Here is a 27,804-nt window from a genome sequence, read left to right on the forward strand (position 1 = left end):
TTATGATCACTGTCTCTTGAGGGTTCCTTTACATTAAGCTCTCTAATAAAAACTGGGTTATTAAATAAAAACCAATCTAAGATAGCCTTTCCCTGAGTGGGCTCAAGCACAAGCTGCTCTAGAAAGCCATCCCATAGGCATTTAACAAGTTTTATCTCCTGCGATCCAACACCAACCTGATTTTCCCAATCCCCTTGCATACTGAAGTCTCCCATTACTATTGGAACATTACCCTATATATGCCGTTTCCAGCTCCCTTTCCAATCTCAATCCTGCCTCTTGGCTACTATTTGGAGGTCTATATATTTGATTCCCATAATGTTTTTTTTACCCTTGCAGTTCCTTAACTCCACCCACAAAGACTCAACACTCTCTGACCCTATTTTACCTCTTTCTAAAGATGTAATTCCATCTCTTACCAATTGAGCTACACCACTACCTATGCCTTTCTGCCTGTCCTTTCGATACAAAGTATATCCTTTGATGTTAAGCTCCCAATGATGGCCACCTTTTAACCACAATTCAGTGCTGCCCACAACGTCATACCAACCAATCTCTAATTGTGCCATGAGTTTGTTCACCTTATTCCGAATGCCACACACATTTAAGTACAGCGCCTTCTGTCCTGCATTCTTTGCCCTTATGAATTTTGCCTCTATGGTACAATTTAACTCTTTGCTCTCTCTGCATTTGTATCCTATCATTGGCTTGTCCTTCCTTACTTTAATATTACACCAATCATCTACTTGTAAGCCTGCTGGCTCATCCTCAGCTCTATCGTACTGGTTCCCACTCCCTACTATATTTGTTTAAACCACTTGGATGAGAAAGTAAGTGGCAGAAGACCCCAAAATTGGTGATTAAGTGAACAGTGAAGAAGATTAGCTGAGGTTTCAACAGCATTTAGAATAACAAGGGAATGATAGAAGAAAATAATTTTGAACAAGCACAAAGTGATGCATTTTGGGAAGTCATTGTATAGTTCTGGTTGCCAAAATACAGGCAAGTTGTGATGAAACTAGAAAGATTGCCAAAAAGATTGGCAAGGGTATTACCTGGATTGGAGGGTTTTGAGTTATAAGGAGAGATGGGATGGGCCGAGTCTGTTTTCCCTTGAACAAAGGAGGCTGAGAACTGACATGATTTTCTGAGGTAGAGGATGTCTAAAACTAGAGGTTAAAGGATTAAAGTGAGGAGGATTAAAAGGGATATGAGGAGTAAGTTTTCACATAAAGAGCAGTTGGTTTCTGGAATGAATTGCCACAGGAAGTGATGGAACCAGGAAGAGCATCTGGACAGGTAATTGAATAAGGAAAGGATGAAGCGATATGGATTTAATGTAGGCAAGTGGGATTAGTTTAGACAGCTTGATGGTCAGCATAGACATAGTAGGCTGAAGGGACTGTTTCTGTGCTGTACATTTCAGTTTTCAGTCAGTGTCATCATATCTTGGAATATCATATTTCTGAAGAGTTTGGAAAAAGTGCAACTTTGTGAAAGATTTTGCTTGAAGATTAAATCATGATAATGCTATGGTAGACTCTCATTTTGACTTTCGTTTGAAACTGATATCTGTCTTTGGGCTTGTATATTCTGTGTTTTTGCCCGTTCCTTCTCAGTTTTTGTTTGGTGGGGGAGGAGTGGGTGGGGGGGTCAATGTTCTTGTTGCACATTTGTTAGTTTTTTTGTCTGGGAGGGGGTGGGTTTGGGTGTTGATGTCCTTGTTGCATTTTTGTGCAGGGAGGGGCATTTGGGATCATAGAAACATAGAAAAACTACAGCACAATACAGGCCTTTCGGCCCATAATGCTGTGCCGAACAGCATTATGTTATGTTAGAAATTACCCGGGATTACTCATAGCCCTCTATTTTTCTAAGCTTCATGTACCTATCCAGGAGTCTCTTAAAAGACCCTATCGTATCCGCCCCCACCACCATTGCCGGCAGCCCATTCCATGCACTCACCGCTCTCTGCTTAAAAGAGTTACCCCTGACATCTCCTCTGTACTTACTTCCAAGCACTGTGTCCTCTCATGCTAGCCATTTCAGCCTGGGAAAAATCCTCTGACTATCCACAGGATCAATGTCTCTCATCATCTTATACACCTCTATCAGGTCACCTCTTATCCTCCAGGGAGAAAAGGCCAAGTTCACTCAACCTATTCTCATAAGGCATGCCTCCCAAACCAGCCAACATCTGTATTAATCTCCTCTGCAACATTTCTACAGGTTCCACATACTTCCTATAGTGAGGCGACCAGAACTGAGCAAGTGGGGTCCGACCAGGATCTGATATAGCTGTAACATTATCTCTCAGCTCTTAAACTCAATCCCACGGTTGATGAAGGCCAATACACCGTATGCCTTCTTAACCACAGAGTCAACCTGCGCAGCTGCTTTGAGCGTCCTATGGAATCGGACCCCAAGATCCCCCGATCCTTCACACTGCCAAGTGTTTTACCATTAATATACACTCAATATATACATCACAAAGGATCTCACCTGGACTGTACATACTGACTGTGAGCTAAAAAACGCACAACGGCGCCTCTTTCACCTCAGACAGCTGAAGAAGCTTGATATGAGTCCCCAAATCCTCACGGCTTTCTACATGGACACCATCGAGAACATCCTGACTGGCTGTGTCACTACCTAGTATGGAACTGTACTTCCCTCAGTTGCAGAGCATTGCAGAAAGTGATGCAGCCAGCACATTGGATGGGAACTTTTTGCTATTCAGGGCATCTAAAGTGCGTAAAAAGGGCTCGGAGGATTGTCAGGGACTCCATCCACCCCAACACAAGCTGTTTTAGCTGTTTCCATATGGCAAATGGTATTGCAGCATTAAGGTCGGGACCAACAGACTCTGGGACAGCTTCTTCCACCAGGCCATCAGATATATTAATATACATTGATCTGATTATGTTTCTGACTGTACATACATGTATACAAAACAATTTTAGAACATAGAACTTTTTAGAAATCTACAGCACATTACAAGCCCTTCAGCCCACAATGTTGTGCCGACCTTGTAGCCTATTCTAGAATTTTGTATACAATTTTAATGTTTGGGCAATATCTTTCCACATTTCCCTTCTTTATTACTTATACATAGTGTATGCCTTCTTAACCACAGAGTCAACCTGCGCAGCAGCTTTGAGTGTCCTATGAACTCGGACCCCAAGATCCCTCTGATCCTCCACACTGCCAAGAGTCTTACCATTAACACTATATTCTGCCATCATATTTGACCTACCAAAATGAACCACCTCGCACTTATCTAGGTTGAACTCCATCTGTCACTTCTCAGCCCAGTGGGAATTGAACACTGGTTACTGGTACTGTAAAGCATTGTGATGCTACTGTGCCGGACTGGAGTAGCATTGCAATCTCTTTGTCTTGAGCATTGATAATAAAGTTCTTTTCTTTTCTTCTATTCTGTTAGAGGAATTAAAGGTTGATTTGATTGACATAGCAATTAGGCCGCGCCTTTAATGAAACATGTATATTTAGGATTATTACACATTAGACTGAGGAAATCCTTGAATATGTTCAAAAGGTTTCGGCAGAAAATGAACTTTCAACTGGAGAAAAATACTAATGTAATCTAATTTGTAATATATTTTGTTTCATATAGTTAAATCTTGAAGATAAACGGCTTCTTGATGAGATTCATCAACTACAGCAAACAGTTGGCTTTGGAAACCCTTCACTTTGAATCCATGGAATCTTCAGACCTGCATTAACCCAGCACTATTTGATAGTCAATTATTTTTCTTGTACCAATTACCTTTATAATACAAATTAAAGTTATGATTTTAGTTAATAAATAGCCTGTCTTGCATAAGTATACATGTACTTTAGTGTATTCTCAAAAATGAATGAACATGTGAAGGGTATAAACACTGAATAAAGCAGATTTTGAAAATTTGATGTGTCTTCTGCTACTTATGTTGGTCTTGGTAAATCTCATTGTCTTTAATTTTTTTTCTGTCATTCTGTATGCATTTTGTAGATTGGTATGTAAATGTTGTTATATGAATTTCACTGCACTTCTTAGTCAATATTCCAGAGTTGGACTGCTAGATTGTAATAACCATAACTCAGTCATAAATTTCACCATCAACAAAATTATTTTTCTTCCTTACAACATTTATTTATATATATTTTGAAGATGGTGACTCAATGTGTAATGCAATGCACTTGGAGCATCAATCACTGAGTATGGGAGATGGATTCTTGCTTTTCCACTAAAATCACAGACTTACTAATCTTAGCTACTTGGGGCAAAAGGCCTAATATCTCTTTGAGATTAAGGTATATCAGATAATAATAATATATCTATAAGCTTTTTCTCAGTAAATCTTTAAGGTTGGTTTCATGAATATTAGTGGAAGTAAGATGTATCCATTGGATACATCAAACAGAAAAAGCATCTTAAATGAAAAAAAGTTTGGAATCCTATTGCCATAATGCTATAACATGGTGAATTCATAGGTGCTATTGGTGTGTTTGCTCCATATTAATTTTGATGTTAAATAATATTTACCCACTATTTTACCTCCACGTCGTTGCATTTTCCTGAAGGATCTCAGCTCGAAACATTGACTGTCCATTCACTTCCATAGAAGTTCCTGACCTGCTGAGATCCTCCAGCATTTTGTGTGTGTTGCTTTGAATTTCCAGCATCTGCAGAATTTCTCATGTTTATAATTTGTTCCTGCCTTGGTCATTTTCTACTGTAACCCTCATTCTTGCCTTGTTAACACTTGATCACTTGTTCAATAAACCAATAAACTCTTGACTAGTTTTCTTCTTTCCTACTGTCCACCTCCCTCAGATGCTCACAGACTCACATTACCCCCAGCTAAACCATGCTTCAACTGTAAAATTCTAGTCTATGTATGTAAAACCTCAGTAATCTCACCCAACCCTGTTTTTTACAATCTTCATTTGTACACCTTCTGTTATATACTTGACTTCGTCCAATTCTGATCATAATTGTCCACTATTTGTACGTTCAACTGACAAGGTATTAAATGTGGAATTCCATTCTTTTCTTTCTCTGCCTTGCCTTTTTTAAAGCACTTCAGTCTGTCCCTTTTGCTTTCTTTGACTTTGAACTAGATTTTGCCATATTACGTTTCAGTGCAATACCTTTAAACCTTTCACAATGTTAAAGGCTATTTGTGAAATGAATTTTCAACTTTTGATTTGATGTTTGGACTTTTTGTCATAGCAGCTGAAATCCTACCATGTACACACCAGGAGTTAATATCCAAACTCTTCTATGATAAGCACTGAAGTAGAGAAATTATGTACCTAGAAAATTAATAATAGTGCTGGAGCTATGCAAAACTAATACTTTAGGTTTAAATAAAGACTTTTTTTTTACCGTGCTTCAAATCATTGTTTCTTCGCTGTGTAACAGATTTTGTTGCTTTGAATAGAAAAAAAATTGCAGGTGAGCTCTAAATGGTCAGAAACAGGTAACAAAAATACATTAAGCGTAAAAGTGGAATGGTGCCGTCTGCACTTTAGTGTTGAAACTCGTTCAATTCTTTATTATTTGTCACATTAATTTCATTTTCATGAATTGTTTCATACACGTGACTGAAAATTTAAAAAAAACAAGCTGCCTATGTTCAAAATTCCCGTCGAGTCAGGCGCATACCAGGTGAAAGCAAATCAATATTGTAGGTCTCGGATATAAAACGTTGACTCTATTTCTCTCTCCCTGTAGAGTTCTGTCTGAGTTTTTCAGCACTTTGTTTTCACTTCTATCCAGCAAGTCATTTGAAGCTACTAAACACGCGCGGAATATTTCGAACCAACGTCCGGGCACGGCGGGAATTTCTCCTCGGGAGGGATTGGGCTGAACTGGGACACGGCCACAACGTGATGACGCAAACGGCGTCACGTAGCGGGCGACGAATCCGTTGGTCGACGCTGCTGCGCGGCAGCAGAAGCGGGATTGGTTGGCGTTTCCGTAACCAGGGAAGTTGGTCAAGTTATGGACCGGTGTGTGGACAGGAGAGACCGGCACGGTAAGAGGGTTAGTTGTAGGGAGGGACTGTAGTTACATCCTGAGGAGGTTTTTATCGTCACTAAAGGGGGACAGGGGATTACGGTTGAACTGCTATGGGCCTTTTGAGAGGTGAACAGCTGAGGAAGGGGTGCGAGAGAAACCCCTTGGCGTGATGGGAGCGGGGTTGGGGGAAAGGCCGATGAGGGAGGGTAAGGACCAGGAGGAGAGCAGGATGGCATTGTAAGGATTAACATACACAAAACGCGAGAGGAACTCAGCGGTCCCAATCCAGATTGTTAGAGTGGCATCCCTGGGCAAAATTTCTGTTACTGTGAATAGCTAAGCGAGTAAAAGATGACCTGCTTTCCAAAAGGCATAAAGTTAAAGATGACACATTTCTTTAATATTTTAAGCAAGATTACTTTTTATTTACATCTTTTACAGTTTCAAAATAACAAAAAAGGAAATGGTCCCGAAGCAAAAGTTTGGGCAGCCTGCATGGTCAATACTTAGTAACGCCCCCTTTGGCAAGTATCACAACTTGTAAACGCTTTCTGTAGCCAGCTAAGAATCTTTCAGTTCTTGTTTGGGGGATTTTCGCGCATTCTTCCTTGCAAAAGGCTTCTAGTTCTGTGAGATTCTTGGACTGTCTTGCATGCACTGCTCTTGAGGTCTATTCACAGATTTTCGATGATGTTTAGGTCAGGGTCTGTGAGGACCATGGAAAAACTTCCAGCTTGTGCCTCTTCAGGTAGTCCATTGTGGATTTTGAGGTGTGCTTAGGATCATTATCCTGTTGTAGAAGCCATCCTCTTTTCATCTTCAGCTTTTTTACAGACAGTCTGATGTTTGCTTCCAGAATTGCTGGTATTTAATTGAATTCATTCTTCCCTCTACCAGTGAAATGTTCCCCGTGCCACTGGCTGCAACACAAGCTCAAAGCATGATCGATCCACCCTTGTGCTTAACAGTTGGAGAGGTGTTCTTTTCATGAAATTCTGCACCTTTTTTCTCAAAACATACCTTTGCTCATTGCGGCCAAAAAAGTTCTATTTTAACTTCATCAGTCCACAGGACTTGTTTCCAAAATGTATCAGGCTTGTTTAGATGTTCCTTTGCAAACTTCTGACGTTGAATTTTGTGGTGAGGACATAGGAAAGGTTTTCTTCTGATGACTCTTCCATGAAGGTTATATTTGTGATATTTGTGCAGGTATTGCTGCACTGTAGAACAGTGCACCACCATTCCAGAGTCCGCTAAATCTTCCTGAAGGTCTTTTGTGGTCATACGGGGGTTTTGATTTGCCTTTTCTAGCAATCCTATGAGCAGTTATCTTGGAAAGTTTTCTTAATCTTCCAGACCTCAACTTGACCTCCACTGTTCCTGTTAACTGCCATTTCTTAATTACATTACGAACTGAGGAAACGGCTACCAGAAAACGCTTTTCTATCTTCTTATAGCCTTCTCCTGTTTTGTGGGCATCATTTATTTTAATTTTCAGAGTGCTAGGCAGCTGCTTAGAGGAGCCCATGGCTGCTGATTGTTGGGATAGGTTTGAGGAGTTAGGGTATTTATAAAGCTTTGAAATTTCCATTACCTGGCCTTTTCTAACGATGACTGTGAACAAGCCATAGCCCTAACAAGCTAATTAAGGTCTGACACCTTGGTAAAAGTTTTCACCAAACTTTTGCATGGTGCTCCTTTCCTTTTTTCACTCTAAAATTGTACAAAACAAAAATAATACACTAACCTTGCTTAAAATGTTGGAAAGAATGTTTCATCTTGAACTGCTCTCCAAAAGTCATAAAGTTAATCTTCTACTCACTTAACTATTCACAGTAATAGAAATTTTGATTAGGGGTGCCTAAACTTTTGCATGCCACTGTATATGCTGATCCAGATTTCCAACATTTGCAATCTCTCGTGTCATAAGGGGCACTTTAAGTCTAAGGAAGGTGATAACATTGTAGAATTTTATATCGTTCAAGCAACATTTTTACTATAGTGTCTCAACTTAATCTATTTAAAGGGTGTGAGGAAAGTATTAAACAAAAATACAACTGAGGGAATTAAATATCAGTTCACTGGTTTTTAGGAGCAAAGATTTATTTTCATAATTCTCAATGTTTGCATATTCTACTATGAAATAAGACTAGTAATTGGTGAGGCAAATCTTATAATTGAACTCGGATTGGGAACGTGGTTAGTAAAACATGACAGGAAATTATTAAAGTAATTTTATATATTATTATAATAGATGATTTTAACTTTTCACATATTGACTGAGACGCCAATACTGTCAAAGGGCTGGATGGATTGAGTTTGTCAAATGCGTTCAGTAAAGTTTCCTTAATCAATACATAGAGGTCCCAACCAAAGAGAATGCAATACTAGATCTTTTAGGGAATGATGCAAGGCTGGTGACAGAAATTTATGTAGGGGATCACTTTGCATCTTGTGATCATAATGCCATTAGTTTCAATATCAGTATGGAGAAGGATAGGTCTGGTCCTCAGGTTGAGATTCTAAATTGTAGAAAGGCCAATTTTGATGGTGTCAGAAAGGATCTGGCAAGTGTGGATTAGGACATGCTGTTTTCTGGCGAAGGTGTACTTAGTAAGTGAGAGGCCTTCAAAAGTCAAATTTTGAGAGCAAGAGTTTATGTGTTCCTGTCAGAATAAAAGGCAAGGATAATAGGATTGGGGAACCTTAGTTTTTGAGAAACTGAGGCACTGGTTAAGAAAAAGGAGGAGGCAGCAGGTTGAGGCAGGAAGGAACAAATGAGGTACCTGAGTATAAAAAAAAAGCAAGAGAACAATTAAGGAAATCCAGTCTAAAAGAAGGCTTGAGGTTGCTCTAGTAGACAAAGTGAAGGAGAATCCCAAGGGCTTCTACAGATATGTTAAAACCAAATGATAGCAAGGGACAAAATTGTTCCTCTGGAAGATCAGAGTAGTCATCTATGCATGGAGCTGAAAGCGATGGGAGATATTTAAATAGATTTTTTGCATCTATTTACTTGGAAGATGGACAGAGTCTATAGAAGTGTGGCAAAGCGGTAGTGAGGTGATGAGCTGTATATAGATTATAGAGGAGGAGGTGTTTGCTGTCTTGAGGCAAATTATGGTGAATAAATCCTCAGGGCCTGGTGAGGCTTCCCTTGGACTCTGTGGGAGACAAGTGCAGAAATTACAGGGGCCCCTGTAATTTCAGGGGATACAGGGGATATTTGAATCTTCCTTAGCCACTGGTGAAGTGCTGAAGTGTTCTGTTGTTTAAGAAAGGCTCAAAGAATAAACCTGGAAATTATAGGCTGGTGAGCCTGACATCATTTATAGGTAAGTTATTGAAAGGTATTCTGTGGGACCAGATATAAGCATTTGGATAGACATGGACTGATTAGTGATGGTCACCATGACTTTATATATGCTAGGTTATGTCTAACCAATCTTGTAGAGTGTTTTGAGGTAATTACTACGAAAGCTGAAGAAGACAAGGCAGTGGATGTTGTCTACATGAACTTTTAGCAAGGCATTTGATGAAGTCCTGCATGGGTGGTTCAATTGCTTGGCATTCAAATTAAGGTAGCAAATTGGATTAGACATTAGCTTTCATGAGGGAAGCCAGAGAATGGGAGTAGATGATTACTTCTCTGACTGGAGGCCCATGACTAGCCTCAGGTGCAAGGATCAGTGTTGTTTGTAATCTATTATCAACAATCTGGATGATGAGATTAATACCAAAAGAATTAAGAGGATGCTAACTTTCTTCAGATACATAAAGTGTAAAAGAGAGGTGAGAGTTGATATTGGACCATTGTAAAATGATGCTGTAAAGGTAGTAATAGGGGAACAACAAAATAGTGGGCAAACTGAATAATATTTTGCATCAGTCTTCACTGTGGAAGACACTAGTGGTGTGGTGGAAGTTCAGGAGGCATGAAGTGTATGAAGTTACCATTACTAGAGAGAATGTTGTTGGGAAACTGAAGGGTCTGAAGGTAGATAAGTTATCTGGACCAACCTAGAGTCCTGAAAGAGTTGGCTGAAGAGATTGTGGAAGCATTAGTAATGATCCCTAGATTCTGGAATGGTTCCGGAAGCCTGGGAAATTACAAATGTCACTCCACCTTTCAGGATGGGAAAGCAGAACAAAGGAAACTATAGGCTTGTTGGTCTGACATCAGTGAATGGGAAGATGTTGGAGTCGATTATTAAGGATGAGCTCTCAGGGTACTTGGAGGCACATGGTAAAATAGGCCTATATCTTATGGTCTTGTGGTCTAATTGGATCAGCAAATTTGCGGATGACACCAAGATTGGGGGTGTAGGGGACAGCGAGAAAGACTAACAAAGCTTGCAGTGTGATCTGTGCTAGCTGGAAAAATAGGCTGAAAAATGGCAGGTGGAATTTAATGCAGACAAGTGTGAATTGTTGCAGTTTGCGAGGACTTTGCACAGTGAGCGGTAGAGCACTGAGGAGTGCGGTAGAACAGAGAGATCTGGGAATACAGATCAATAATTACTTGAAAGTGGCATCAGAGTAGAGAGGGTCATAAAGAAAGTTTTTGGCACATTGGCCTTCATGTATCAAAATATTAAGTACAGGAGACGAGATGTTATGTTGAAGCTGTATAAGACATTGGTGAGGCGTAATTTGGTATGTTGTTTCCCTCTCTACCCCTCTCTGCTTTTCGCAGGGATCAATCCCTCTGTGACTGCCTGGTCCACAAATCCTTCCCCACAGATCTCCCACCTGGTATTTATCCCTGCAAGCGTAAGTGCTACACCTGTCCCTACACCTCCTCTCTTACCACCATTCAGGGCCCCAAACAGTCCTTCCAGGTGAGGCAACACTTCAATTGTGAGTCTGTTGGGGTAATCTATTGCATCTGGTGCTCTCGGTGCTGCTTCCTCTACATCGGCGAGACCCGACGCAGATTGGGGAACCGCTTTGTCAAGCACCTCTGCTCCATCCGCCACAACAGACAGGATCTCCCGGTTGCCACCCACTTCAACTCTGCTTCACATTCCCATTTGGATATGTCCATACATGGACTCCTCTACTGCCAAGATGAGGCAAAACTCAGGTTGGAGGAGCAACACCTCATATACCATCTGGGTAGTCTCCAGCCCCTTGGTATGAACATCGAATTCTCCAACTTCCAATAATTCCCTCTCTCTCCCTTCCCCTATCTCACTTTCACTCTGCCTCCTCTTCTAGCTGCCTATCACCTCTCTCATGATTCTGCCTTCTTCTACTATCCATAGTGCTTTTCCCTTACATTCCTTCTTCACCTCTCCTGCCTATCCCCTCCCTGCTTCCCCTCCCCTACCCCTTGATCTTTCCTCTGATTAGTTTTTCAACTGCACCTTCCCCCTCCCCCCACCTTCTTTATAGGGCCCCTGCCCCCTCTTTCTTCAGTCCTGACGAAGGGTCTCAGCCCAAAACGTTGACTGCTCCTTTCAATGGAGGCTGCCCGACCTGCTGAGTTCATCCAGCTTGTTTGTACCTGTTGGCATGTTGTGTACCGTTTTGGTCACCTACTGACAGGAAAAATGTCCATCATATTGAAAGAGTGCAGGGAAAATTTACAAAGATGTTGTCAGGACTTGAGGACCTGAGTTATAGGGAAAGGTTGAATAGATTAAGACTTTATTCCCTAGAATGTTGAAGAATGAGGGGAGATTTGATAGAGGTATACAAAATTATGAGGGGTATAGATAGGGTAAATGCAAGCAGGCTTTTTCCACTGTATTTTGGTGAGAGAAGCACTAGAGGTCATGGGTTAAGAGTGAAAGGTGAAATGTTTTCAGGGAACATGGGGGATTTCTGCACTCAGAGGGTGGTGAGAGTGTGGAACGAGCTGCCAGCGGAAGTCAGAGGTTCATTTAATTTTCAACATTCAAGAGAAACTTGGATATATGGATGGGAGATGTATGCAGGGCTATGGTCTGGTGCAAATTGATGGGACTAGGCAGATTAGTAGTCTGGCACGGACTATATGGGCTGTAATGTTCTATGACTCTGAGTATGGAAGGAAGTTACTAAGAAATGTGGAGAAAAATTAGTGTTGTAAAGAAATAGAATTATTAATAGTGATATACATAGGAGGCCTGTAACAAAGTTGAAGAATTCCTCTTGCCAGAGGGCAGTGAATCTGTAGAATTCATTGCCACAAATTGCTGTTAAGCCATTGAGTACATTTAAAGTGGAGGTTGATAGGTTGTAGAATAGTACGGGAGTCAAAGGTTATGAGAAGAAGGCGGAATAATGGGGTTGAGAGGAAAAATAAGTCAGCCATGATTAAATTGTGGAGCAGATTTGATGGGCTGAATGGCCTAATGCTGCTTCAGTGTCTAATGGTCTAAAAGTCTGAAGCAATTATAATGGTGTATTAAGTAATAGCAGTACATGAGACCATATTCATCTTCACTGGGAGACCCAAAGAAAATACCAGAAATAGTGCTGAGCCAAAAGCTTATGAGAGTGAAGAATTTAGAATAATCAGTACGAGTAACTACAGGGATTAAAAGTTGATAGAATCACTCTATGAAGTGGCCTGTGATGTCCTGATGTAGCATAGGGATGTCATAAGCATTTCTGGGAATCTGCTTTGGGTTCCAGAACTGTTAATGAATTGAAGTTAACAAATGCTATCCATGTGAGAGAAAATCGGGATCCACACTTAACCTTGTATCAGATGTTGAGAAAATGCTGCATTCTATGATTGAAGATCATGGTTACAGACCTTGAAAATCACTGATTAGGTAGAGTTCATAAAGTTTAAGCCAGTGAAAGTTTTTCAGTCAGTTTGGACCTAACCCTTCAAACACAATAGCAATAGAATTGAATTTCATTGCATTTTGTAGCTTAGTATATTCCTCAATAAAATAATGACATCTGAATGATCATGGAAAGTGTTTCCGAGCAACTCCAAGGTACCCGATATGTCATGTGGTGCTGATGCAATATAGGATTATACATGCTAAGCTGGGGAAATAGCATGAGCAAATAAGTGAGCAATGAATCTGATTAAATCCCAATGTTGACCATTATGAGTTTTGGTGAATATTTCTGATTCTGAATAAATAAGTGACTCTTAAAAAGATGATCTATAAATCTCCCCATTCTCAATGAGCGGGAATTTGTTTTGCTCCATAGTGAGGCGTGGCTAGATAGAATGGATGTAGCAAAGGCTGAGGGCCCTTGTAAAACATCCATGGTGTTAATATTGCACTTCAGAACTAGTCCCTTCTTTAGCCAGTTATTCCAATGAAAGTGCAGCACTAACATTAAATCAAATTTGGAAAAAAAAAGCTAGTTTTCTAATGTTCACAACAAGACAAATACAGCCTTTCTGAGTCTGTAAGTTTGCCCTTACAGACTTCACAAAGCACCCAAAAACTTACGAATCAAGTTCTTTCTCATGGTATTTATGAGGAAACTTAAATACTTTTTCAACTTGAGTTTCTTGACACGTACATGATGTGGCTTTGCATTATCGGAAATTCTGTTATGGGTTATTTTCTAGAAATCCGATTAATTTTTATTTTTTCCACCCCTCCCCACCCTAATAATGTAAAGGTTTCATGTCCATTCCACCCATTTACATTCTCCTTTAGTTTACTTTCAACCACTAAAAACAATGAAAGGTGCTGTACTTGCTTTATACTTATGACCGTGATGCCAAGCACAGCTCCAATGCAATTTGAAGGCAAGCCCTCCCCATCACTGAGCACATCTACACGGTCATTGGCCAAATCAGAGGTGGTGACGAATCATCATATTGAAGCATGACTGAAAACCTGGCTGAGCGGTGCCATAACAATAACCTCTCACTCAGTGTCAGCATGACCAAGGAGCTGATGATTGACTTCAGGAGAAGGAAACCGTAGGTCTATGAGCCAATCCTCATTGGAGGAATCAGAGGTAGAGAGGGTCAGCAGCAACTTTAAATTCCTTGATGTTATCATTTCAGAGGATTTGTCCTGGGCCCAGCACTTTAGTGCAATTACAAAGAAAGCAAGACAGTATCTCTACTTACAAGTTTGTACAGATTTATCATCACATCTAAAACTGATAATTTTCTATAGATGTGTGGTGGAAAGTATATTGATTAGTTGCATCGCTGCCTGGTATGGAAACACCAATGCCCTTGAATGGAAAATCCTAAATCCGGATACAGCCTGATCCATCATGGATAAAGTCATCTCCAACATTGAGTACAAATGCACGGAATGCTGTCACAAGAAAGCAACATCCATCTTCAAGGACCCCCACCACCCAGGCCATGCTGTCTTCTTAATGCTGCTATCAGGAAAACATTGCAATGCCTCTACTTTCTTAGAAATTTATGAAGATTTTCAATGTCATCTAGAACTTTGACAATCTTCTATAGATGTGCAGTGGAGATTATATTGACTGGCTGCATCATGGCCTGGTATGGAAACACCAATGCACTTGTACAGAAGAGCCTACAAAAAGTAGTGAATACAGCAGTTCATCTACATGGAGTGCTGTTGCAGGAAAGCAGTTACATCATCAAGGACCCTCACCCCACCCAGGTCATGCTCTCTTTTTGCTCCTGCTATTAGGAGGAAGGTAAGAGAACCTGAGGATCCACACACCACCTAGTCCAGGAACAGTTATAACCTCTCAATCATCTGACTCTTGAACAAGAAGGAATAACTTCACTCGCTGACCTGTTGCCGCAACCTATGGACTCACTTTCAAGGACTTGTCATCTCATGTTCTTGGCATTTATTGCTAATTTATTTATTATTATTATTTCCTTTCTTTCTTTTTGTGTTTGTGCAGTTTGTTGTCTTTTGCACACTGGTTGCTGGCCCATCTAGTGGGTGCAGTCTTCCATTGGTTCTGCTGTGTTTCTTCATGGGAGACCAAAGACAACTTGGTGCTGTACCGTGGATGCAGAAATGAGGACCCTGAACCACTCCTGAGGCACAATGGAGAAGATGGCCAAGGGCAAACAGAGATGGAGGACCTTCATTGCTGCTGTAAACACCAACAGATGTTATGTACCACTAGGGTTCATATTTTCTGTGGACTGCCACTTTAAAATGCCGAGAGAATGAGACTGACTTTTGGACACTGACCTGAGAGAGAGAGAGAGATAGAGAGTTTTGTTTTGATGGATAATTGATGTTATGGTTTTTCTGCAGCTGGTTTACATTTTACAAGGACAGTCACAGACACACAGATACATACAGCTCAGAGTCAAGATGGATTTGGTCAATGGAAGACACCAGTGAATCGGTCGCTGGTTTAAACTTCCAGTTGCCCAAAAGGGGTGAGTTGAGATTGATCCTGAGTATTGATAAATGACGCTCACGTTTGCTGCAACTAGAAGAAGTTTGCAGAGAAGAGAGGAGAGGAATGGAAGGTTTGAAACAGAAGAAACCTAGTGACAAAGAGATCACTGTTTGGACTCTCTCTCTAAGTAGCACGTGAGGGTGAGTTTGTTTCCATTTGAATAAGAAAGTGTGATTGTCAGTTAGTTAATCCATAGGAGTAGGTTCTTTGGTGAAGGGAAAACCTTTGTGAATACCAGGTTGTGTTCTACCAGCATTTTGTGTGTGTTGTTGTGTGAATACCAGGTGTGTGTTTATCTTTTGGGTGTGGTAGTTCACTGAAGAAAGGGACCCCTGTGGCAAATCACTGTTGGAGTTATTTCGTATGTCATGGAACTGCATAAGTGGCTATCACATTATGTGTTTGGGGTAACCTTGTAGAATCTACCGGTGTGTCGACCCTTGCCTGGGTGGTGGTTCCCTTGAAGATGGTCCCCTTTGTGATAAACTACTGTTGGTGATAATCCATACGTGGATTCTGTTTGAGTATCCTGTGTCCCATAGCTGAATTTGGGTGTGGTACCGTTTGTGTTGAAAGGATATTCGTTGAAGATCACTGTCGGTGATACTTCATGTGTGGAGTGGAGATAAAGCCTACTGCTATTGTTATTTTGTATTGCTGTCGTGGAATCTGTGGAATATTGACGTAATTGCCTTTTCACAACATTCGCCTTTGGCTTACAAGCATCTCGCAATAATTAATCTGTGCATTTCAAATGAACTTTTCTTACATACCATTGTAAAACTGTATCACTTCCCACCTAAGCTTGAAGAAGTTTTGGGGATTTATATATTTACACCTATATCTGCGTAACACTGTTAACTCTTGATTTACCTGGTTTGAGTTACTATATTATGTAGTTACTAATAAAATAGAGTTTTGTTAACACCAAAACCAGACTCCAGGTATGTTCTATTGTTGCTGATAATTTTACAGGGTTGAGTGTATGTGACACAAGCAGTAATTAACTATTGTGTGTCTTGTATTTACTATGAATGCCTTCAAGAAAATGAATCTCAGTGTTGTATATGGTGATATATATGTACTTTTATAATAAATTTCCTTTGAACTTTGAGATACCTCTGACATGCAGCAGTTATTAATTATGTATTCACTGGAGCATTCACCACATTACTGAACTGTTTTCAGCAGGATCACTGGGCATCAGTTTCCATCACAATCTTAACCCAAAAATTGACAAAAGAGCAGAATTTTAGAGACCAAATGAAAGTGGCTGCCTTTTGCCCTACATCAATGCATTATTTGACTATATAAAGCAGGGGTGTCAAACTCAAATACACACTGGGCCAAAATTAAAAAATCGGTACAAGTCGAGGGCCGGACTGGTTCAGCGTTTATTGCAAAACTTATTGAAGTGAATTTATTACACACATTAACCTGGAACTAACAAAGCTTAGGTTATTGCCTACAAAAACAACATTGAACATTAAATAAATAAAAAATCAGTTGCATTTATTTCTTATGGCTTTATCCGCAGCTTTTCCGGAGTAATTTCTAATGAAAACATTTTTCCACAGGCCAACACTTTGTGATTCACACTAGTCTAAGCCAGATACTTGGCATTTCATCTTGGATGCAAGTTCATCAATGTTTGGAGTCAGGCTCTGAGCTGAGGAAATCCTCAGAATTGAGTGAAGGTGTTCATCAGAAAGACGACTCCTGTGTGATGTTTTGTTTATCTTCATCAAAGAGAACAGTTGTTCACACAGATATGTGCTGCCAAACATAGAGGGCATTTGAGCAGCTTGGGTACGCAGCTGGGGCATTGTGTCAGGAATGAAACGTAGAAACTGTGCAGCGCCCACCGAGTCATACTTTGCCTTAAGTGTGTCACTACATTGGAGTTCAATCAGCTCCATTTGTATATTGGTTAGTGCGCTTTCCCCGTCAGCTGCAAATGGATTACTGAGCAGTTCAAACCTGCTTTCTTGGGCTTCAAAGTCGGCAAATCGCCGTGTGAAGTCGGCATCAAGTATGCTAAGTTTTTCAGCAAACTTTGCACGTGGGAACACTGCAGTAGAAACCTGCTCTTTCATAGTTTGGCAACACGGAAAATGGCTCAAGTTTTCTTGCTGCATCTGCGTCTCCCACAGGCGCAGCTTGGTTTTAAAAGCCATCACTGCAGCGTACATGTCTGTGATCACACGACCCCGCCCCTGAAGCTGCAGGTTGAGCGCATTGAGATGGCTCGTGATGTCACACAGAAACGCCATTTCACAAAACAACTTTTTATCCTGGAGCTCTGTTGTGTCTTTCCCTTTGCTTTCCATGAACTGACAGATCTCCTCACGCAACTCGAAACATCTTTTCAGCACTTTTCCTTGGCTTAACCATCGCACTGTGTGATAGGGCAAATCATTATATTCTGAACCCAACTCCTCCAGAAATGACTTGAACTCGCGGTGATTTAAACCTTTGGCTCTTATGAAGTTAACTGCTCGTGTTATGGTGCTCATTATATGTTCCATTTTCAAGGCTTTGCCACACGATTCCTGGTGTATAAGCTGTCAGCTCACCTGCGCCGTTTTCCTCCCGCATCTTCTCCCAGATCCTGCCCACCAATCCACTCTTTTGACCGCACATTGCGGGCTTCTGTTTCTTGTCCAGATGCTTGTATTTGTCATGGTGTTTCGTTTCATAGTGTCGTCTTACGTTATATTCTTTAATTACAGCCACACCGTCTCCGCACACAAGACAAACAGGTTTGCCCTTTATATCTGCAAACATATACTCTGCCTCCCACCTGCCTTGAAAACCCTGTTTTCAAAGTCCACCTTTCGTTCAGCCATTTTTGGGGTGAGGGATAGCTGAAAGTTGACCACACGTGACTAGCGCCATAAGGATGCTGATGAGAGAGTAAGGCAAGCGCGAGCAATGCACTGGCAGTGCATTGTGGGATTTGTAGTATTAGTGGTGCATGCAATATACCGGCGGGCTAGCTCTAATAGAAAAAAAATTTATTCATTAATGATATTCAGGAAATAAACCAGGGAAACCGAATAAACACTAAAAACCCTGAAAACCTGGTACCTGAATAAACTCAGCATTAGCCATATCATACGCCATAGGCGCTTCGATTACTGGGGCCAGCTTTAATAGTAATTAGATATTATCTCGCGGGCCAAAGATAATTCCACCGCCGGCCGGATTTGGCCCGCGGGCCTTGAGTTTGACATATATGATATAAGGCGTCAAAGGAACCAGAATAAAACTGAAACAACACACACAAAATGCTGTGGAATACAGCAGGCCAGGGAGCATCTATAAGGAGAAGCACTGTCAACAGATGTGAGTTGCGAGATGCTTGTAATCCAAAGGCAAATGTTGTGAGAAGGCAATTACGTCAATATTCCACCGATTCCACGACAGCAATACAAAATAACAATAGCAGTAGGCTTTATCTCCACTCCACACACAAAGTATCACCGACAGTGATCTTCAACCAATATCCTTTCAACACAAGTGGTACCACACCCAAATTCACTGTTCTGACAGTGCTTCTCCTTATAGATGCTGCCTGGCCTGCTGTGTTCCACCAGCATTTTGTGTGTGTTGTTTGAATTTCCAGCATCTGCAGATTTCTTTGTGTTTGCAGAATAAAACTGAAGTTGGTTGGAACTGGAGGAAAAATTCATAAATACTTGGAATCATTTTGTTTTTCATGGTTGTTTCATTGCATATCCTGCATGTGCTGCATTATCCAGCTTCCTTCTATCATAAAGGGCATCGTTTGCTGATGATTGAATGGTGTTGAGTTCATCTTTCATTCAGTTTGTGCTTGTGTTCTGCAGAATCTGAACAACTTTTCTGCTGCAAAATGCTTCTAAAAGCTTTTGACCTAGCACTTGAACTTTGGATTTCTGTCCCGATCTTTTCAGAAGCTGAAATTATATTGAAATGTTGAGTTGAAATTTTATTGAAAATACTGGCTGGTTTGCTTTGTGAAAGATTGCTATGTTAGAATGTAATCATGCTTTGGTCCAGATGTTGCTGACAAAGTAACAATCAAACTAATGATTGTACTGTAATACAAAATAATGCAGTAACTCCCAATTCCTACCCTCAGCCTCTCCTACCTGACTTGGTCTGCCCATGATCCTTCACCCACCACCTCTCACAGTATACCAATCAATTCTTCCTCCTGTCTCACTTTTCCTGCTCTCCTCTTCAACTCAGTCATGGTGCATGGTTTCGACTGAAAAATCGACAGTTCCCCTTTCCATAGCTGCTGTTGGACCTGCTGAGTTTTTTCAGCAGATTATCCGTTGTCCAAGATTCCATCATCTGTTGTTTCTGTGGTAATTAAGTCTATGTTGTTTTCAGCTTTTAGGTGCCTTGACCTAAGTCTTAGAATTGTTTTTTTTTAAATCTCTCTCAATCTGCTTTCCCTCTTCTGGAATGTTGGAGAGTGAGAGGTGACTTGATTGAAACATTTAAAATCCTGAGGAACCTTGACGAAGGTGAATGTAGATTTCGAATTTAGAAAAGGGTTTACTGTTTGACATGCTGTGAATTTAAAACATAAAGTAATTTCTAAGGGTTATGAGTCTTTGGAGCTCTTCTTTCAGGAGTGGTGAAAGCAGAGATTTTTATGCTTTTTAAGGAAAAGTAGAATGATAAGCAAAGGAATAAGAAGTTATAGCAGGGTGACAGGAATACAGAGCTGAGATTAGATTCAAATCAGTCATGATCGTACTAATTTGTGAACATGTTTGAGGGGCTGAGTGGCCCACACTTGTTCCTAATTTGTGTGTTCTCTTCATTGAGGCTGCTGGACTGAATATTTTCAGCATTTTCCTTTTTTATGACTACTACTGACAATTACATTGCTGATAATCCATTCCCTTAAACCAGGGGTCAGCAACCTTTACCACTGAAAGAGCCACTTGGACCCGTTTCCCACAGAAAAGAAAACACTGGGAGCCGCAAAACCCGTTTGACATTTAAAATGAAATAACACTGCATACAACGTTTTTTTTTGCCTTTATGCTATGTATAAACAAACTATAATGTGTTGCATTTATGAAATTGATGAACTCCTGCAGAGAAAACGAAATTACATTTCTGCATGCAACAAAAACATTTTGAACTCCGAAAAAAAGACGTTGGGTTGAAAGTTACTTTTAAGTAAAATACTCAATGTCTATTTGAGTCCTTCTTGTATTTATGAAAAACGCCGAACTTAAATTTTCCGCCAGCAGCAAACCAAAAATAACATCAGCCAGCTGTCAGCCTGAAAAATAAAAGGACTATTTCACTGAACAATGAAAAAATATGAATATACATAAAATAATAGGCAATTAAAATATTTATCATACTTGGTTAATGGGATTTCTGCTCCTGGACCTCAGCGCACAGCGTCTGCACATCAGGGCTGTATGACGTCACCTTCATCTTTACACAGGATCGCAAGCTGTCATCTGTGAGGCGTGCGCGATGTTTGTTTTTAATAAAGTTCATGTTGGAGAACACCTGCTCACATACATATGTGGATCCAAAGATCGACAGGACTCCAAGCGCATACTTTTTCATGTTTACATAAATGTCGGGCACAGCATTCCATGTTTCAAACACAAGTTGGTCCGGATTTGGAAGGTTTTCAATATCACTCCATTTGTGATTCTGAGCAAGAACGGCCTTCTGACGGGCAACATCTTCAAGGTCTGCTGTCAAGCGTCTAAACTTGGACACCCATATGTCTTTGTCGGCTATGTCGGCCAGTTCCATCTCAAGATCAGGTTGACTCACACCTGCCAATGCAGTCGTATTCAGTAGGGAAGGATCGATGCTTAAGGGAGTGACCGGGAAGGATAATGTGTTTTTTTCCTCTCTGAACTCACAGAAGCGTTTCCCAAACGATGTTTGCATTGCGATGATTGCAGAATGTAAATACTCCGAAATTATCATGTCGTGACCTTGTTTGAACTCTCTCAAATTGGGGAAGTGAGACAAAGTGCCTTTCTGTAAATCTCTGGCAAGCACTGTCAACTTGCGCTCGAATGCCAAGACATCCTCCAACATGTGCAGGGCTGTGCGTCCTTTCCCCTGAAGAGCTGTGTTCAGCGTGTTCAGGTGCGCTGTCATGTCTACCATGAAGTGTAGCTTTTCCAGCCACCCTGGCTGTTCCAGCTCAGGAAAGTTGAGCCCTTTGCTGCCCAGGAAAGTTTTCACTTCTTCCAGACACGCGACAAAGCGTTTCAGCACCTCCCCTTTGGACAGCCACCGGACTTTGTTGTGCAGCAGGAGATCAGAATATGCGCTTTCCATCTCGTCCAGTAACAAACGGAATTGACGGTGATTTAAACTTTTTGCCATTATTTTATTGACAATCTGAATGACAACATCCATTACTTCTGTGCATTCCGGAGGAAATGTTTGAGCGCACAGTGCCTCTTGGTGCAAGATGCAGTGAAAAGTCAGCAGCTTTCTGTCCAGCGACTTCTGCAGTAAAGCCACAAATCCCTTGTGCGTTCCCGTCATATTCGGAGCCCCATCAGTAGCTACTGACACCAGATGGGTGGTCTTTATTCCTTTGGCTCTTAAACAATTCAAGACAGCCTCACAGATGTCCTCCCCCCGTGTTTGGTCTTTTAGAGGTATCAACTCAATCAGTTCTTCCTGTGGCCCGGCAGAGTTTACATACCGGCAGAACAACGCTATTTGTTCAATATCGCCTTTGTCTTTAGACTCGTCACAGGCAATCGAGTAGGCCACAGCTGAATTGATGTCTTTAATTTGCTGTCTTGTGATGTCTTCTGCCATTTTTATGGTTCTGTCTTTGACAGTCTTTGCAGAGAGGGGCATATCCCTGATTTTCTGCACAATTTCACTCTTGTTTTTAAAGTCCGTGAATAGATGTTCTGAAATCTTAATGAAAGATTCTTTTATATATTCACCATCTGTAAACTGCTTCCCGTGCCTGACTATTTCCTGAGCGGCAATATAACTGGCGTATGTCGTTGATTTTCCTGACTTCATCCATTTCTGGAAATGATTTTTGCTCAGATCAACCTTCCGCATCAGTTCCGAAACGGCTTTTTTTCTCTCATCTCCATCCGGATATTTTTGAGCAAAGGCTGCGTGTTTACTCTGGAAATGCCTTGCGACATTTGACTTTTTGTTGTTTGCTAGTTTCTCATTGCATATTAAGCATACCGGTAAACCAGTCTCGTCAACAGTGAAAGCAAATGAATCTGTCCACGTATCATTAAACGTTCTGTTTTCTTAAGTCACTTTTCTTTTTTTAGAATTCTCCATAGTTGGCTTACCTTGGATCGAAAAATTAAAGAAATTGCGCACTGGCGGGTGTCAGGTATTGGCAGTGGTGACGTATATTAATAGCGATAAAAACACGTTGCAGCGGTGTGTTCAGGCAGTCAGTAAACTGCAGTCGAATAACTTTATTCGAACTAAACAGCCTTGCTTCTAAGCCTCCCTCAACCCAGCCCCCATGGACGCAGATGCTGCAAAAGACACGTACTCACAAACCCCCGTAGGCAATCTCCCTTAGCCGGAATGCTGGCTAATTGAGAGCCGTTTCGGATGTGTCAGAAAATGTGTCGCCACACTTACATTGTACAAGATCACCATAATCTTCAAATTTAGAATTACATTTCAAAAGCTAACAAACTAACATAAAATACATTTTAATTAAATACTGACCAATTATTTCCCAAAGCCACAGGGAGCCGCAGCACAGAGGTGAAAGAGCCACAAATGGCTCGGGAGCCGCAGGTTGCCGACCCCCGCCTTAAACTAACCTGGTGCTAAAGATATATTATTATTACACTACTTCTTTCCCAGATTTTTTGTGTCCTGGATTTTCCTTGTAGTAGCTTAAAGATATTTTTCTATCTGATATGTTTTATATAAGTTTTCGCTAGAATTAAATTTGATGATCACATAAGATTGATCTTTAAGGTCAAATGGACTAAGAATATTTGTTGATTTGAACATGGATAATCCAAAATTTGGTGAGAAAAGAAACAGGTGACATTACTGTCAGCTTTACTGAGACTATACAAACTAATTAAGATAATCTCACAGGACTTATTGTTGGCAGTTCATTATATCATGTCATAATTATATCATGTTAGCTTATTGTTCCAGATAATTGTTTCAGGCACATCTTTGCATGCTAAATTTTTAAATTAAAATTTTTTGTGGTATTGTGTTATAATAGAGTTTTTATTCCAGAAGCTGAAAACAACATTTGTATGACACCTATTTGCTATTTAGCATCGGTTGCCAGGATTTTTAAAAAATCAAATAATTAAGTTTTAGCATTTCGTAGTTAGCAACCAACATCATACCTTACTTCAAAGGATTGCAGATCACTTATATTTTAAAATTGGGGATCTTAAATGTTAGGTATTTTTCAATTTAATGTTAATATTTCTACAGAGCATCCACAAAGCAACCTTGTTTTGAATAACCAAATTAAAAATAATATTGATTTATCTATATTTCTCTTGTCATTTGGAACCTATAAAGAGCATAATGTTTATTATACAAGACACTTTTTGTTTTTATGTACCTTACTCACAAGGATCATTTAAGACTGAATTTTTTCAGTAAGACTCTCAGCAGTAAAACTAGCTTGTCTCGGCACTGCCAAGTATTGGATGTATCCTGAGAACAAAAGAAATGTGTAGTATTTCTTTATTCATTTTGACAAATTAACCTGTGCAGAACTTCACAGTCTGTTAATCTTATTTTACTTTTCTCCCATCCACCAAACAAATGTGAACTGGGAATCCTTGCTGAATATTTATTTCCGGGTCAGATCCATAAGTACTGGAGCCAATTGCAGCATGGTTCTCAATTCCCCAACTGAGAACTGCTAATTTAGCACCAAGTAGTCGTTGAACTTTTAAATTTGTGGTTTAGAGATGTACGTGATTTAAAAGGTATTTCAGTAGTGTATTTATTAAGCAACTCAGACAAAATGCTGGAAGAACTCAGCAGGTCAGGCGGCATCTATGGAAAAGAGTAGTCAGCATTTCGGCTCAAGCTCCTTGATCAGGTCTTGGCCTGAAATGTTAACTAGACTCTTTTCCATAGATGGCACCTGGCCTGCTGAGTTGCTCCAGCATTTTGTGTGTGTTGCTTGCATTTCCAGCATCTGCAGATTTTCTCTTGTTTGTGAGTGTAGATATTAATTTTAGTTTTGTTGTCTTCTATATTTCTCTTGCTTTCTTTAACTGGCCAGTTAGAATGAATGCATATCTATTACTGGGTATGTTAGTGGCACTTTATGAATTTGCGAGAATTTGAGGTTTAAACATCTCTATTCTTGATCTATTTGAAAAGTGATTGTTGTAATTAGTGCTTAACTGAAGGGAATGATAGCACAATGTTTATATTACTGTTTTCGTAATCCAGTTGTTTGGAATAACTCAGTTGCCAGGAGTACCTGATTGGCCTGGCAACTAAGAATTTAAATAAATTTTATTTAGAGAAACAGCATGGTAACAGACCTTTCTGGCCTAACAAACCTGTGGTGCCCAATAACACTCAATTAACCTACTAACTATCCTTCAATAGTGCATAATGTGCACTGTCTAGCATCTATAAATGCCAAACAATTTGCTAAAGCATTTTTGTTAAGGTTTTCCAACATCTTAAGTCTAGTGGTCCAAATCAGTAGATGAATGGGAGTGCTTTGTCATGCAAGTTGTCTTTCAAGCCATATATTAAGATAATTTGAATATGGGTCCTTCCCCACTCTGGGTTTAAAAGCTGACTCATAAATGTACAGCAATTTAAATGTATATTCACATAAATCATTCCCATCTCTTCAAGCGCTATTAATGTTTGACAACAAATACTGCCAACATCCAATCCTATTTAAAAGTCTATGGCTTGGAACTTCTCTTTTGCTAAATTGCTAAACGTTTTAGCTAAAATACTTCAATCTATAGAAACTTTTTTTGCCCAAGATTTAATTGAAGTGAATTAGCAGATTAATACATCAGAAGTATATGTACTTTGTGTTGGATTTTACTTTGCTGAGTTGTGCTCATTTCTCAACTTAGAGTCTGTGTGGCAGCGTCCATATGTGAACATCTTCAAACATTTCAAATTAGAAGAATGGAAGAAGTCAACAAAAGAAGGAGATATTACAACAGTTATGGTACTGTTTATTTTGCTTTTGGTAACCTTTTCCTCCTGAGGTACCAGTTTTTATTTGGGCACTATTCTATTGATAATAAATTAATACTTTATGCAAATATACTGAGACATTGTCTTGTTTCCAAGGTGAAGAACAGGATGATTCCACATTGGGCTTCCCACCTTGTTTTCCATAGCACCTATCACCCAGTTCTTTTTCTTCCTCCACCTGGTTCCATCCACCTATTTTTCCCACATGATCCCCTATTCCCCCCCACCTTCAGATGTCTGCTGCCCATCAACCTTCTATTACCTGGTTCCATTTATCTGTCAGAGACCAACATGTACACACCTCTTATGTATCCACATCACTCTCTAGCCTCTGCCATACCTTCACTTTTCCTTCATATACCTGGCTCCTTTAGCCCTTTTCGTCATCTGTTTCTATCACCCCAACTTTCTCGCAACTCCACCCCTCCTGCTCACCTGCCTGGCTCCATCAGCCCTTCATCCTTCATTCCACCTAGACCCAACTATCACCTGCTGTTGCTTCATGCTTTCCCTTTGGAAGATGCTGGCTATCTTCCTTCTACATTCTCAGCCCTGATGCCAGGTCTTGACTTTGACTGGACTTTTACCTACACAGTTGCTATCTGACCCTCAGAAGTTTGTTCTTAGACCCATGACATAAATTATGTTTTCATCTGATATTCAAGAAATGGCCATGTTGCCTTTCTGCAAGTGTTTCCATTTGATTAGAAGATTACATTAACATTAGATAGAGTAGAATCACGGAAGATTGTGATTGCCCTCTTTTTAATTACAATATGGTGGCAGCCAATGTAGTGACTTAATTGTAAACATCTCTTCAGCTATAGAGGATGCTGGAGCAAAGCACTCTCCCTGCAGCTGGTTATTGGAAGGAAATCTAGAGTGTGCATATTGTCTGAGTTTTCTCTTTTTCCATTTTAAAAATGTCTATATGATTAACCTCTTGTGAGTGTGCTAAGATACCTTTAGTTTACTTGAAATCAAGTATTTGCTTTTTAGGTAATTATTGGTTTCTACATCCAATTAAAAATTACTCTTTTTGTCTAAAAAGAGTATGTAGGTAAAGGAACTTGAATAAGGGGATTATGCCTATTTTGTCGATAATTTATTTTCCATATTACTCAGTGTTACTGCTCCATTATGTAGAATCACTTTATAAAAGAAAGACTTCAATTCATTCTTTGACCACCAAAGTTTATTAACTTTTTCCTTGAAAGCATTTTGATCAATTCTTTGTAGGATAAAATATTTGTAACCATAATTTGTATGGTTTAAGTTGATTTAGCAGCTTTAACTGAATATTTTCTTTGAATTTTATGTTTTAAGGATAAAACTCTGAAATGCACAGTTTATCGCATCCGAGGCTCCATCCCTGCTGGTAACTACATTCAGTTACCAAAAACTACTACTCAATCCCTTGGGCTAGTTGGCCGCTACCTGTATGTCCTCTTCAAACCAATTGTATCCAAATACTTTGTGGTTCATTTTGATGCAGTCACTGAGGTATGTTTTGATTAATAACCTCTGGGTGTTGTGCATTTGTTGGCTTGATTTTATTAACGGAGTTAAATGCATTCAACGAAAAGTCAGTAACTTTGATAGTGTTCATCAGGATCATTCACCACACTTCAGTGAAATTGTTAATTTCTTGTTTTCATGGATGTTTCAGGTGGAAGGAAGCAAAATGCGCAGAAAGACCCAGTAGGAAATCTGTTAGAAAGTTTTCGATTGATGAGGAATTATTAAAGAGCTTCCCAAAATACTGCAACTATTCTAAAAGTTGATTAGTCAGTTGTAATTGGTTTTGGAGATTGATTTTATTTCCACTTTCTGAACATCTATTTTTCTCCTCTTAGTCCTGTTTTGAACATAAGCTGTAAGAGATCCATTGTGTAATTTTAAAAGTTTTAAATTGTCCTTTGCCCACTATAATGTTTGTTATGTTTTGTATTTTCATAAGTTCTTTGATAGGCAAGGCAATTGCAACCATAATTCAAATGCTTAAGGAATTTAATTTTGTAGAGCTGAGGGTATGTTAGGTTCTTTAGACTGTTCAGTTGGACAATCTTGAACGATCAGCGTAGACATTAAATTGTAGCAGGCGAATTGAATGTGATCACCACTGCTACTGAACCAGTTCTATTTTCATTTATTTTCATTCTGTGTATGTTCAGTTTACGACTGCCTGCATATGCAGAATTCTCCAATTGCTTTTC

The 27,804-nt window shown here is 40.0% G+C and overlaps 3 protein-coding genes across 13 annotated transcripts in view; 2 read left to right on the plus strand and 1 right to left on the minus strand.

Moving 5' to 3' along the window:
• cfap70 (cilia and flagella associated protein 70) overlaps positions 1 to 5,305 on the plus strand; it is an 81,011-nt gene extending 75,706 nt beyond the window's left edge. For 4 of the 8 annotated variants that reach the window (XM_059979293.1, XM_059979291.1, XM_059979294.1 and 1 more), the window contains one exon: positions 3,638 to 5,302. In XM_059979293.1, the coding sequence (XP_059835276.1) occupies positions 3,638 to 3,718 (81 nt within the window). In that variant the 3' untranslated portion in view covers positions 3,719 to 5,302. Of the gene's footprint in view, positions 1 to 3,637 lie in introns of all 8 variants that reach the window. The other 4 variants (XM_059979290.1, XM_059979299.1, XM_059979298.1 and 1 more) reach the window with 3 other exon arrangements.
• Positions 5,306 to 5,933: 628 nt separating this feature from the next.
• wdr90 (WD repeat domain 90) overlaps positions 5,934 to 27,804 on the plus strand; it is a 102,427-nt gene continuing 80,556 nt past the window's right edge. For 3 of the 4 annotated variants that reach the window (XM_059979300.1, XM_059979301.1, XM_059979303.1), the window contains exons 1-4: positions 5,989 to 6,047; positions 6,473 to 6,555; positions 25,462 to 25,559; positions 26,915 to 27,091. In XM_059979300.1, coding sequence (XP_059835283.1) covers positions 6,495 to 6,555; positions 25,462 to 25,559; positions 26,915 to 27,091 — 336 coding nt within the window. In that variant the 5' untranslated portion in view covers positions 5,989 to 6,047; positions 6,473 to 6,494. Of the gene's footprint in view, positions 6,048 to 6,472; positions 6,556 to 25,461; positions 25,560 to 26,914; positions 27,092 to 27,804 lie in introns of all 4 variants that reach the window. The other variant, XM_059979302.1, reaches the window with a different exon arrangement.
• On the minus strand, positions 20,353 to 23,071 carry LOC132398798 (general transcription factor II-I repeat domain-containing protein 2A-like). Its single transcript, XM_059978641.1, has 2 exons — positions 20,743 to 23,071; positions 20,353 to 20,657 (listed from the first exon to the last, which is right to left on the minus strand). Exon 1 carries the CDS (start codon positions 22,442 to 22,444, stop codon positions 20,747 to 20,749), a length of 1,698 nt encoding a protein of 565 aa, XP_059834624.1. The 5' UTR covers positions 22,445 to 23,071; the 3' UTR covers positions 20,353 to 20,657; positions 20,743 to 20,746.

This window comes from Hypanus sabinus, chromosome 9 (assembly GCF_030144855.1).
Source record: "Hypanus sabinus isolate sHypSab1 chromosome 9, sHypSab1.hap1, whole genome shotgun sequence".
Lineage (NCBI taxonomy): Eukaryota > Metazoa > Chordata > Chondrichthyes > Myliobatiformes > Dasyatidae > Hypanus > Hypanus sabinus.

What these genes read in the sequence shown, in the direction of transcription:
- LOC132398798 (XM_059978641.1), bottom strand. Translation starts at nt 22,444, where the DNA reads ATGCGGAAGGTTGATCTGAGCAAAAATCATTTCCAGAAATGGATGAAG.